The 12,778-nt window shown below is 36.9% G+C and overlaps 1 protein-coding gene across 1 annotated transcript in view; it reads right to left on the bottom strand.

The window, feature by feature from the left end:
* The window catches only part of DOCK4 (dedicator of cytokinesis 4), a 467,343-nt gene that overhangs the window by 257,789 nt on the left and 196,776 nt on the right, over positions 1-12,778 (bottom strand). Inside the window, exons 3-5 of the mRNA XM_052638395.1 lie at positions 11,639-11,679; positions 9,622-9,677; positions 4,748-4,844 (exon numbers count right to left, since the gene is read on the bottom strand). Coding sequence (XP_052494355.1) covers positions 4,748-4,844; positions 9,622-9,677; positions 11,639-11,679 — 194 coding nt within the window. The remainder of the gene's footprint in view (positions 1-4,747; positions 4,845-9,621; positions 9,678-11,638; positions 11,680-12,778) is intronic.

The raw sequence follows: 12,778 nt of genomic DNA, 5'->3' as shown, positions 1-12,778 counted from the left end.
GACTTTGATGCTGGGAGGGATTGGGGGCAGGAGAAGAAGGAGACGACAGAGTATGAGATGGCTGGATGGCATCACTGACTCGATGGACGCGAGTCTGAGTGAACTCCAGGAGTTGGTGATGGACAGGGAGGCCTGGGGTGCTGCGATTCATGGGGTCGCAAAGAGTCGGACACGACTGAGCGACTGAACTGAACTGATATGAATAATGGTATGGAAGTACTGAGATTATCATTTACCAGAAGTCCTCTACAGAGGTAAGCTGCCAAAAATATCAAATTCTGTCTAGTCATAACATTCTTTAGGAAAAAAAAAGTAGAGATGGATCTTCTGCTTCATTGATGCTTGGTGACTGCAAGTGTTTTGGGGAACTGAGTAGGTTAGACAATGTGCCAGTTGAGCAAGAAACACTCTCCATGACACCATCCCTGATCCTCTGAGCTAGAAGTAATCTTGCTCTCAACTCCTATAGCACTCTCTTGAGCCTGTTCGTCTACGACCTCTCACTCCTTCCTCATGTTATACACTCCCATACAAGTCATTACAAGAGTGCTGTAATGCAATACTACTGTAAGTCACTGGTCAATGCCTGTGTTTTTCAGCTGATGGAAGCTCCAACCACAGTGGCTGAGATGGCCTTGTGTAGTCCCAGCAGCTGGAGAATGAACGAAGAAACACCTTGATTTAAAGGAGCTTTAGGGAATCTTGAGAGGTGCGTTCTGTTTAGATATAAGAGAATAAGCAGGGAAGATCAAGAAAAATTTGAGGAGAATGGACCTAGGGATTATCATATTAAGGGAAGGAAGCCAGATGAAGACAAATATCATATGATATCAATCATACACTGAATCTAAAAAAATGATACAAATGAACTTATTTATAAAACAGAAAGACACAGACATAGAAAACAAACACTGTTATCAAAGGGGAAAGGGGGGATAAGTTAGGAGTTTGGGGATAGCAGACACATACTATTATATACAAAACAGATAAACAATAAGGGAACTGTATAGCATAGGGAACTATAGCTGTATAGTGCACAAACCATATTTAGTATCTTGCAAAAATCTATAATGGAAAATAATCTGAAAAATAATACACACACATACACACACATACACACAAACATCCCTGATGGGGTCAAATGGTAAAGAATCTGCCTGCAATGCGGGACACCTGGGTTCCATTCCTGGGTCAGGAAGATCCCCTGGAGAAGGGGATGGCAACCCATTCCAGTATTCTTGCCTGGAGAATTCCATGGACAGAGGAGCTTGGCGGGCTATAGTCCAAGGGGTTGCAAAGAGTTGGACATGACTGAGAGGCTAACAGTTTCATTTTCATATATATACATACCTAAACATAGACACATACATACATACATATATATATATATAACTGAATCACTCTGCTCTTCACCTAGAACTAACACATTGCAAATCAACTATACTTCAATTAAAAATTAATTTAAAAATTAATACTAAAAAAAAAAAAACTTGAGGAACTCCATGGGCAGAAGGAAGAGTCCACTCAAGTAGTCAAAGAAATTATTTACCTAATGAAGATATAATGCAAGCCAAACCTCATGTGGCAGGGAGACAGCCAACTCCTGCTTAACATGACCACCACCATGTGAAGGGCACCTGTCTTGCTTTCGGGGAAGGTGTTCTGATGTTGTCCAGAGGGATGGGCTTGATTTCCTAATAATGTCACCTCTAGCACTTAAGTTCAAGAGCACATTGAGCTGAGAAGAAGTTGGATTTACAAAAAGAAAAACCAATCGGTCTGCTCTCCCTTTCAGAAAGGGGTGGCCAGAACAGTGACATACTGCAGCACCCTCCCCACTAATGCACGAAAACAGTACCTAACTGTTTTGATAGCTAGTCAGAAAATGATGCCTCTTTAAAAACTAGATTTTTAAAAAATGGATAGTTATGAAGACTCTTCAGGAAACATGAGAAATGCTTTTAATTTAATGTTCGATGAAAGAGGCAGGATACAATATTAAACACTTAAAATAGAAAAATACATAAACATTTTTACAATATATCAGAAAACTTCTGCAGCATTTATCTGCAAAAAATGAACTATAAGTATTTTAGTGTTGTAGAGAATGAGCAAGTTTTGATTTGCCTCAAAATGGAAATAATATAAATTTTGGAGCAGCACACAATTTACAGCCAGGTTTTCCTACTTAGCATGTGACCCTAGATAGATTATATCTGATGAGATTTGAGAATAAAAACTACCTGGTAAAGTTGCAGGGAAGAGAGCTGTGCAATACCCAGCTGAAGGCCTGCACAAAGGTACTTGGTAGAAGAAGACCTGTATTTCACCGAAAGTTTTTGTTGTTACTGCTATTTTACTAAGTGATACTTTAAAGGACATTATTTAGACCATGACCAATGTACTGAAAAAAAGCAAATAGCACTTCTTGAGCATCTACCATGTGTGTGTGTGTGTGTGTTTTTAATGCTAAATGTTCTACATTACATGAAGATAAATTATATCTCATATACTGGTTACCACTGACAACATATGAGTAGCTTATCAAACACCTTCCAGTGGAGACACTAGGTGCCTTAAAGCTGTTAAGGAAGACCATGGACAGTACCCCGATACACTTATGCATGATGAACTTGAACCAAAACGTTTAACAAAAACATTTATATTAAGAAAAGAAAAACCAAAAGGTCCAACAGACCCAAGTCAGCCAAATTCTCAAGGTTAAAAATCTAGTATCTCCAGGTTAAATTTTATATTTGTTCCTAAGAGAACTATTATTCCAGTATTCAAGGAAACTTTGAAATAATCATTTATCTCCATTACTCAGGATGGTAGGAGGTGAGGAAGTTACTCTTAGAGCTTACAACACGTAGATTTTCAAGCCAATCAAGTAGTCCCCAAAATAGATGCTTGCAGCCTCAAAAGCAGGTAAAAATAGCTAGATAAGGCAGAATCAAGAGGAATTCAACTTTGATCCTCACTAGCAGCTACATAAAAGGGAAAGTGCTCATGTCTTAGCTCAATTAATGGTTCACACTTACACTGTCATTATTTTTATGGTGGGTATTTAGGATGCAGTGATGTGCACATTTCACATAGTTTTAATTTTCATCTTAATGTCATGCAATATTAAGTGAAATAATACTTGGATTTTATTCTTTCCAAGAAACATTTTCAAATCTAAAAAGGAGATCTGCATTTCCTTTGTACTCTCCCAGTCCAGAGCCCGAGTTCAGCTATACTGACAGTGCATTTACTGTACTCCAGCAAAGCCTAGATGCCGTGTTTCATTTAAGATCATCTTGTGGATTTTAGTAGTGCGCCCTAAAGCCACCAGCTCCAGGAGAGCATGGTCAGAGAAATCCAACATCAAATGAGTTCTTATTAGTGACTTTTAAAGATTTTCTTGCCTCAGTGAAATATTCTATTGCATTTTCTATGGAGCAGAAAATAAAAATGGTCATTCTTTGTCCATGTCCCTCACTAATTTGGATTCTTCTCTTTGACAGGCTATTTCAAATAGTGTTGTCAGGATAAGTATACCTTTGTATTTTGAGCACATCCCTTCAAATGACTAAGCTGTTCTCTAAATTCCTTTGAAAATCAAAGAAGAAATAAACTCATCTTTCCCCAAACATCACCCTCAATTCCCGACAGACAGTGGTTCAGTGAGGACGCTAGATTTACATGTGAATCCCAGCTTAGTCACAGTCATTTTTCAACTGCTTGGCCTCCAGTAAGTACTTCACTGTCATTTTCTTCATTTGTAAGCTAAGGATGATCATAGTCTTTATTTCCTTGAGTGGTTGTAAGGCTTAAATGAAATACTACATATAGAGTAGTTCTTAAAGAGTTTGCAACATAGAAGGTTCTCAGTAAGTATAATATGTAAATAGGTACGTGTTTGTGTGCATGCTAAGTTGCTTCAGTCGTGTTCGACTATTTGTGACCCTGTGAACTGTAGCCTGCCAGGCTCCTCTGTCCATGGCATTCTTTAGGCAAGAATACTGGAGTGTATTGCAACGCCCTCCTCCAGGGGATCTTTCTGACCCAGGGATCGAACCTGCAACTTTTATGTCTCCCGCACTGGCAAGCAGGTTCTTTACCACTAGCACCACCTGGAAAGCCATGCTGCTGCTAAGTCACTCCAGTCGTGTCCAACTCTGTGCGACCCCATGGACTGCAGCCTACCAGGCTCCTCCATCCATGGGATTTTCCAGACAAGAGTACTGGAGTGGGGTGCCATTGCCTTCTGGAAAGCCATATATATACATATATACCCAAAATACTGACTCCTTTTTTTCCCAAGAAACATTCCTTTCTCTTGTAGTTCTAGAATCTTCTCATTGATTCTAAATAGCCTATCATTTTTAGTATACCTGAGCAATGTACAGAGAATTAGAGTATAATTGAATCATCATTATGAAAATTATATTGAAAAATAAGCTTTTTCTCTGTGACAATTAAAATTATTCAGAAAGCCTAAATCTAGGTTCCATGTAAATTATCCTATTTGAATAGATGCCAGGAAAGTAATTTTTTACCTTCGTGCAGCTTGAAAAAGAACTTACAAAATCCATGCTGGATGGACAAAGGGATAAAAATCAGACTATGTTGTATTAAGCTCTCTATCTCCAATTCCCCTTAGGAGTGGCCGTGCTCAAATATTAGTTGACACTCACCCCATTCAGATATTTCTTGAAACAATTCTCTACTGAAAAAATGATGCTATTAAAAACTTACGTACCACATAGAGTTGTTTCCACATAGCTCCCCAGTCTCTTAATGTTGATGTCATTTCTGTGATCACAGAGTCTTCAGTGGGAATAACCATTTCAAATTGTCTGTGAAATTGAACAACAAGTATATATGCAAATGACATAGTAATCTTCTTTTAAATATTCTAAAAGACCAACTACAAAAGGAAGCTGCCTAGTTATTTTTGGTTCTGCAAACAGAAACCAGGATCTGAATATGAACTTGTGTGAGGAATGTGATGTGGGTTATGGCAGTACAACACCAGAATGACCAGCCACTCACCTAGATCAAAGTGTAAGCAGTGTGGTGAAGCAACAATACCAGCGAGGTTGTGCACCACGTACAGTTTGATCTCTCAACAGCAACTCACTTAAATTCTCCAAGCTCAAAAGTCCTTGTATGTAACCTGAGGTTACCAGGCTATCTAGACTGTGAGATGGCTCTTGCCTTCCAAACGCTATGGCCATTGGGCTCAAAGAAAGTGAAAGGCTCATTTAATGATCAGGATATGATGGCTGCAAACATCCAAACTAACTCAGTATTATAAACAACTAGACACTGAGGTACTGACTGAATACTCACTTGATCTCATTAACACCTCATTTTTATTACTTGCAAACAGGACCATGAAAAATTATTACTAGTATCAGTAATGTTGTCACGCATCTCAGAACTTATAAAGGATTTAAGACATCACAGGTATTTGAGGATCCATTGCAGAATGCTCCTCTCCATGATTAGGGTAATATATTCCTTCTATTTCTTTTCTATGTGTCAGAAACTATACTTGGAATATATTCATACCAATATTAGCAGGGTATCTATGGTGGTCCTGATGTTGAGAATATATATAAGGAGATGGAGAGAAAAAACCAGATTGAATTTGTTTTCTGCATCCTATCTTTGACATACAATAACCTTTATTTTTTCATCTCTCATTTCTTTTTTTAAATTCTTCATTTTTGTGCAGGTTAAAATAGTAAGTGCCTGTAATTCTACTTGCCAAAAGAATGCTAATTGACTATACTGAGGGGGATTATCTTCTTCATTTGAGTATCTTTTTCTAAGGACAATATTCAGTGTTCAGTGGACACTGAACCAGGTTATGCAGATGATCAAGGGGAATTTTTATTTCTTATCATGAGGCTATTGACTGTTCTGTGTTCCTTCTTGATGTTAAGTCCAAAGGGTACCTAATTGTCTTTTGTAAAGTTTTCTCGGCAAGTATGGGAATTAAAATCTTGCCTTGATTTCTTCACCAACAAAGCCTCATTTCATACTTCTGCTAAAATACCCTACGAATATTTTAATTCTTTCTAGAGCTTAAACATAGCTGAAGATGTAAAACCAGAAATAAAAGTAAACAGTAATATATGAACTGTGACATACACAGAACCTTTTATCAAGTCTACATAATTGACATTTTTAAATGGAAGTGCATTTATTTTGCTTTTCAAGCAGCTGTTGTGATTTAAATGATAAGTATTTGGAGACAGACATTATAAAATGATGAACGCAAAGTCTGGGCAGGAACATCGAATTCCTAAGAAAACTCAACAACCTACTTAACATTTAAAAACTGACATGACCACAGCAAGAATTAAACAACAAAGAATTGACCTCACCATTCACAAACTATAATTTAAGGACCCCCACCCCCCACCCCCATCAGTTTTGCACTGCTCTGAGACCCAGGAAAGAATATAAAGGCAATTTAGTCTGTGGGAAATTGGTCTGGGGTTTGCTCAACCAAAATGTACATTTTTAAGAAGCACAAAATTGCCATTTTAGGTGAGCAGCTGTTTCCTCTTAATTATACCAAAATCAACATTCAAACAGTCTGACATAAGTAGCTGCCCCTGAAATTATATTCTGTTGAGTTATTCTGAGATGTACATTGCAGTTATTTCATCCTGGTGGGCCATCAGTCTGCTAATCCCCTTAAAATAAGACAGGCAACATCAAAAGCCTAAAGAGATTGCTCTCTGGGAAAGCAATCATCTGGCAATACGTGTTCTCAAATGTTTTCAGGTTAAAGTTTTTCTTCCAGTTAACAGTTCTAGAACCTAAAGTCTCCATCAATTCTAACTTTTTTTTTATTTTAAGAAAATAAACTTTGGTTAAACCCTGAGGCTCTCTTGCTCTATATAATGCTCATCATGCCCTCTGTCAGGTGTCAACCCCACACCAAGTCTTAAACTAACAGGACCAAATTTTGAGACAATTTTATCCATCTTTAAACTTCCTCAGAATCAAGGGAGCCAGATACTAACCAGTTACAGACTAGGACGTACAAACAAGGTACTTGTTTCAATTAAAACTATGTCCCCCCCAAAAAATAAAATAAAATAAAATAAAAAAACTATGTCCCACCACAACACATTTTCAGAGAGAGAGGACTTAAACTACGCAGAGTGATGCTTGACATCATCTTTGCTAGCATGCTGTCTATTTTCTCTTCCTCAGTCTGCACGTAGGATGGGGGCAGGGTGGCTCTCTGCTCTGGACGGTTTTTAGGATCAGGGTTGGGTTTGGGGCAAAGGCAGCAAAGAGACTGGCTGCAGGGGTTGGCCCAGGTGGATCCTTTAAGGGACAGGGTAGAAAGACCCAGATCACTAGGCCAGAAAGGTAGGAACAAAGAGTAAACATGTGTTTTCTGGACGGTCCCTTGGTTTACTTGAAGAGGGCTGGATAGACACTGGCTGGAGAACTCCAAAAGGATTAATAAGTCTGCTTGACTCATTTCTGGTGGGTTATATCTGCACAATATTTCTGAAGGACACACATTCATTAAAAGAGTAATAGTAGTGGCAATTGTCAGTATTAGAAATATATTTTCAATCTAATATTTTAAGTACTTACTACTACTACTACCAAAAAAGGTCTTAATGACTGGGATAACCATGATGGTATTGTCACTCACCTAAAGTCAGACATCCTGGAATGTGAAGTCAAGTGGGTATTAGGAAGTATTACTACAAGCAAAGCTAGTAGAGATGATAGAATTCCAGCTGAGCTATTTCAAATCCTAAAAGATGATGCTGTTAGAGTGCTGCATTTAATATGTTAGCAAATTTGGAAAACTCAGCAGTAGCCACAGGACTGGAAATGGTCAGTTTTCATTCAAAACCCAAAGAAGGGCAGTGGCAAAGAATGTTCAAACTACCAGACAATTGCACTTATTTTACATGCTAGCAAGGTTCTACTCAAAATGCTTCAAGCTAGGCTTCAGTAGTATGTGCACTGAGAACTTTCAGATGTACAAGATGGGTTTAGAAAAGGCAGAGGAACCAGAGATCAAATTATCAACATTCACTGGATCACAGAGAAAGCAAGGGAATTCCAGAAAAACATCTTCTGCCTCACTGACTACACTAAAGCCTTTGACTGTGTGGATCACAGCAAACTGTGGAAAATTCTTCAAGAGATGGGAATACCAGACCACCTTACCTGTCTCCTGAGAAACCTATATGCAGGTCAAGAAGCAACAGTTAGAACCCGACATAGAACAATGAACTGGTTCAAAGTTGGGAAAAGAGTACGTCAAGGATGTATATTGTCACCCTGCTTGTTTAACTAATACGCAAAGTACATCAAGCAAAATGCCAGGCTAGATGAGTCACAAGCTGGAATCAAGCCTGCTAGGAGAAATATCAACAACCTCAGATATGCAGATGATACCATTCTAATGGCCGAAAGTGAGGAGGAACTAAAGAGTTTCTTGATAAGAGTGAAAGAGGAGCATGAAAACGCTGGCCTCAAACTCAACACTAAAAAAAAACTAAGATCATGACATCTGGTCCCATCACTTCATGGCAAATAGATGGGGGAAAACTGGAAACAGTAACAGATCATATTTTGGGGTCTCCAAAATCACTGCAGACAGTAACTGGACCCATTAAAAGATGCTTGATCCTTGGAAGGAAAGTTGTGACAAACTTAAGACAGTGTATTAAAAAGCAGAGATGCCACTTTGCCAACAGAAGTCAAAGCTGTGGTTTTTCCAGTAGTGATGTACGGTTGTGAGAGCTGGACCATAAAGAAGACTGAGCACTTTAGAACCGATGCTTTGGAATTGTGGTGCTGGAGAAGACTCTTGAGAGTCCCTCGGACTACAAGGAGATCAGACCAGTCAATCTTAAGGGAAATCAACCCTGAATATTCATTGGAAGGACTGATGCTGAAGCTCAGCATCAGCTGAAGCTCCAATACTTTGGCTACCTGATGCCAAGAGACGACTCATGGGAAAAGACCCTAATTCTGGGAGAGAATGAAGACAAAAGGAGAAGGGGTTGGCAGAGGATGAGATGGTTGGATAGCATCACCCACTCAATGGACATGAATTTGAGCAAACTCTGGGAGATCATGGGAGACAGAGGAGCCTGGTGTGCTGCATTTCACGGGGTTGCAAAGAGTCAGACAGGACTTAGCGACTGAACAATAACAATAACACAAAAGGATATGTTTTTAAGCCCAATTAGGAAAATAATGGCAGACTCAGCTACTTATGATCAGTAGTGAATCTAGGAAATTCCTGGGTTGAGATATGACTCAGCATTTGATGGCTATGACTACTTGCTTCCCTACACAACAGGAAACCAACAAGAACCAACTCCTTTTGTTTAAGATTAAGTAGATTCCACCATTTCCAGACAATGAGAGACCTCCAGTGCCCTAGATTGTCCAACATACAGATGTGGTTCTTTCATTTTCTCCACAACTGCCTTAATGCCATCTGTCTTTTATCTAACAACACAAACAATGGCAAGAATCGATTCATTTTTTCAACACAATAAGTCTTTCAAATTCCAAAATAAGCAATGATTGTGTGAAAACTCTCTATCAATAACATTTATTTCTTACCCTTTGTTCTTTACACAGGCATTTTTCAAGTGAACGTAGCTGGAAGGAAATATACCCTGGAAGAGAAAATGTGAAGGTTATGTCTATTCCAGCAGAATAACTTTCATAAGTCATATATATATAATATCACCACACAACCATAACAATACCAGGAAGATGGAATCTCTAACACATTCTCTAGGTGAAATCTATTGTAGCTTATAACCAGTCATTTTATTTCAAATGTTTATCAGTTTACCAATTTAGAGATACTTTAAAATAAATATAATCAAAACATTAAATCCTGCTCAAAAATATATTCTATATATAACAGAAATTTTTTGTATTTTCAAGAATTCTATATAGAAAGCATGTTAAATAATTTTTTTTAAATATTGCAGTTTTGAAAAAAGGGGTTTTAATCTGCTTCTTTTGGTTGTAGTTCTTTTTCTTGTCTTCAAACTACTCATGTGTCTATTTGAAAATACATACTAAAAAAATACCACTACTACGAATTTAGAAACAGTATATTACATGTTTAGGAATGATCCTTAATGAAAATATAGCAGCAAATCATCACCAGGCTGCCATTCTGATGGAACAAAAATTAAACAAAAGAAGACACGCCAGCTTAAAGCTCTTTATTGTAGGGAAAGGCTAGGGCAAGGGAATTATTCCTTTGTTCTAAATGAGAAATTGAAAAAAAAATTTAAAAAACAGCAATTTTATTATCCATTAAATGACAATATTCTCTGAATGATTTTTTATGCACAATTAAATGGAAAATTCAATTAAATATTTAGGAAAAACAAATGTCATTTGAATACATTATCACCACTGTGGGTCCAAGGATAACATAAAATTTAACTAGCAAGCTCTGTACATACAACAGTAGTAAATAGGCATAGGTTTAAAAAAAAAAAACCACCATTTTTTTTCCTTTGGAATTTAAATTTACCTCAATATGGTTGGAATAGCAAATAAGACTAATTATTGGAATTAACAAGAAGTCAGAAATTGAGTTTCTTTAGAAGAGAAATAAAAGTACAAAATCTTAACACTTTTTAAAGTATGTTCAAAATGAAAAATATTGAAGTTATATATGTATGTGCCTGCAGATGTCCAAAAATAACTTTGAATGTGAGCTAAAGTATAGACTCTCCTTTAAAATGACCTAAAATAAATGAAATAAAGTAATTAACACAGTTGAATGATCCAGGAAAAAAGGTATACTTAAACAGAAATGCAGGCAAAATAGATTAGATTACTTGTATTTTGGAAATGAGAAATGACACAGTTTATCTACAATCCTAAGAAAACCAGAATTAAACCAAAACATGAACATGGCGTGTAAGAAAATATTAGTGAATGTGGATAGCATGGGTAAAGATGGGAAGATAGGAACAAAGTCGAAAAATATAGAAGTAAGGATTAGTTTTAACATCATAAACTACACAAAGGAAAGGTAAAAGAAAACTCATATTACTTCCTACTATAATTCCTTAGGATTTATATAAATATATAAATGATAATGAGTCTTAGTTTCTGTCTGGAATGGTAAGAAAGATGGACTCTTTATAATTTGATTTTCCCACATTTCAGCTCCTCACTCCTAAAAGGACTCATAACATACCTAAAATAAACCACTCTCCATACCAACTTTTACAAATGATATCACAGAAAATAAAGATTAAATACCTCTAGTCATTATGTCTTTTGGAATATATATTTCTGCTGCCTGAATTTTAATTTAGCTTTCTGCAAAACTCACACTTCAAAAAGATTTTGTTTATATATAATAAGCTTATTAAGGTCTTCTCAGTATAAATTTCAAGAGCTACACAGGATTATCACTTGAATAGTATATCTTAAGTATAAGCTAAGTTCAAAGGAATTTCCAAAATTATGAAGATCTGTATTGCCATTTAGTATTTCAACTAAGAGTCCCAACTGTAATTTCAATTGTATAAAGAAATAAAGTAAATTAACTGTCTTTCTTAAAGATCCCATAATTACAGTTAAAAGTAATTATTTTTACCTTGATATTTGGGTTTTTTAAGGCAAATCCTCTGTACCAGCCTGTGGAGAAATAATCATGGTCATATTTCAATAAATCATTATAATACTTTGAAGAAATCATTAGAAATCAATGTATCTTTTGCTGACAGACTTTACCTTACATGTAGATATTCTAGGTAGAAACATGTGGGAATTGGAAGTAGGCTAGAATACAAAAGTCAAGTGACTACAAGTTTAAGTCTTCTATCAATAAAATCACTTAAAAATTGTATTGGAAATGTACATAAAAAATACAAACATGCATAATGGAAGTAAAGGTTTGATAATCAGAGCACTGGGCTTAAATTCTGGTTTTACTATCAATAAGTATTAGCTGTTGAAATCTTGGGCAAGTTAAGTGACCTCTCTGAGCCTAGTTTCACTCCATTTTATAAAATGTCACACTATATCTCAAAGAAATTCAAGAATCTACACAAGATTTAATATAGTTCGAAACTGTCTTTGCCTGAATACAAAGCCCTGACTCTACCATCAAAGAACAGTGCTTAGCCAGCAATTCTGTACTGAACTCACAGATCGCCTACCATCTTGGGTGAGGATCAGTCTGATAGCATAAGGAGAAAGAAGCCAGGTCTCACCCACTTAGAGCATTAATGGCACTCTTTCATCCAATGTCCCATCAACTGACTCACCATAATTTTTATTCTGCAGAACGTCTATTACTTAACCTCCAAAGTGACTCAGTAAGTTTTACAGCACTGTCTTTAAGGGGGAACATAACTTTTTATAGTTTAAAACAATTACAGAGTATACATATATATATATATATATATATATATATATATGAATTTATATAGCTAATATACATGTGTGCTCAGTTGGTTAGTTGTGTCTTGCCGGGAGCCAGCGTGAGGAATTCCACCCGTGACAAGGTCATGCGGCAGAGCTCTGATGGCAAGGCTAATCAGACCTCAGGTTTTTCCCCTGGAATTTCCTGAGCATCCACCCCCCCCAAAAAAATAAGAATCTGCCTGCTTTTCCACTCTTCTAATATTCTCTGGAAAAAGTCAAATCAGGGCTTTAGTCTTCTGCATTTGAAAGGGATGTTTCAGTTAAAACCCCTCTGATAGTTCTCTAGCTTGCCTAACAGGTTCCCCCG

This window comes from Budorcas taxicolor, chromosome 4 (genome assembly GCF_023091745.1).
Source record: "Budorcas taxicolor isolate Tak-1 chromosome 4, Takin1.1, whole genome shotgun sequence".
Classification (NCBI taxonomy): Eukaryota; Metazoa; Chordata; class Mammalia; order Artiodactyla; family Bovidae; genus Budorcas; species Budorcas taxicolor.
Note: the sequence above shows the minus strand (reverse complement) of the source record. Positions and strands in the feature narration are given on the sequence as shown.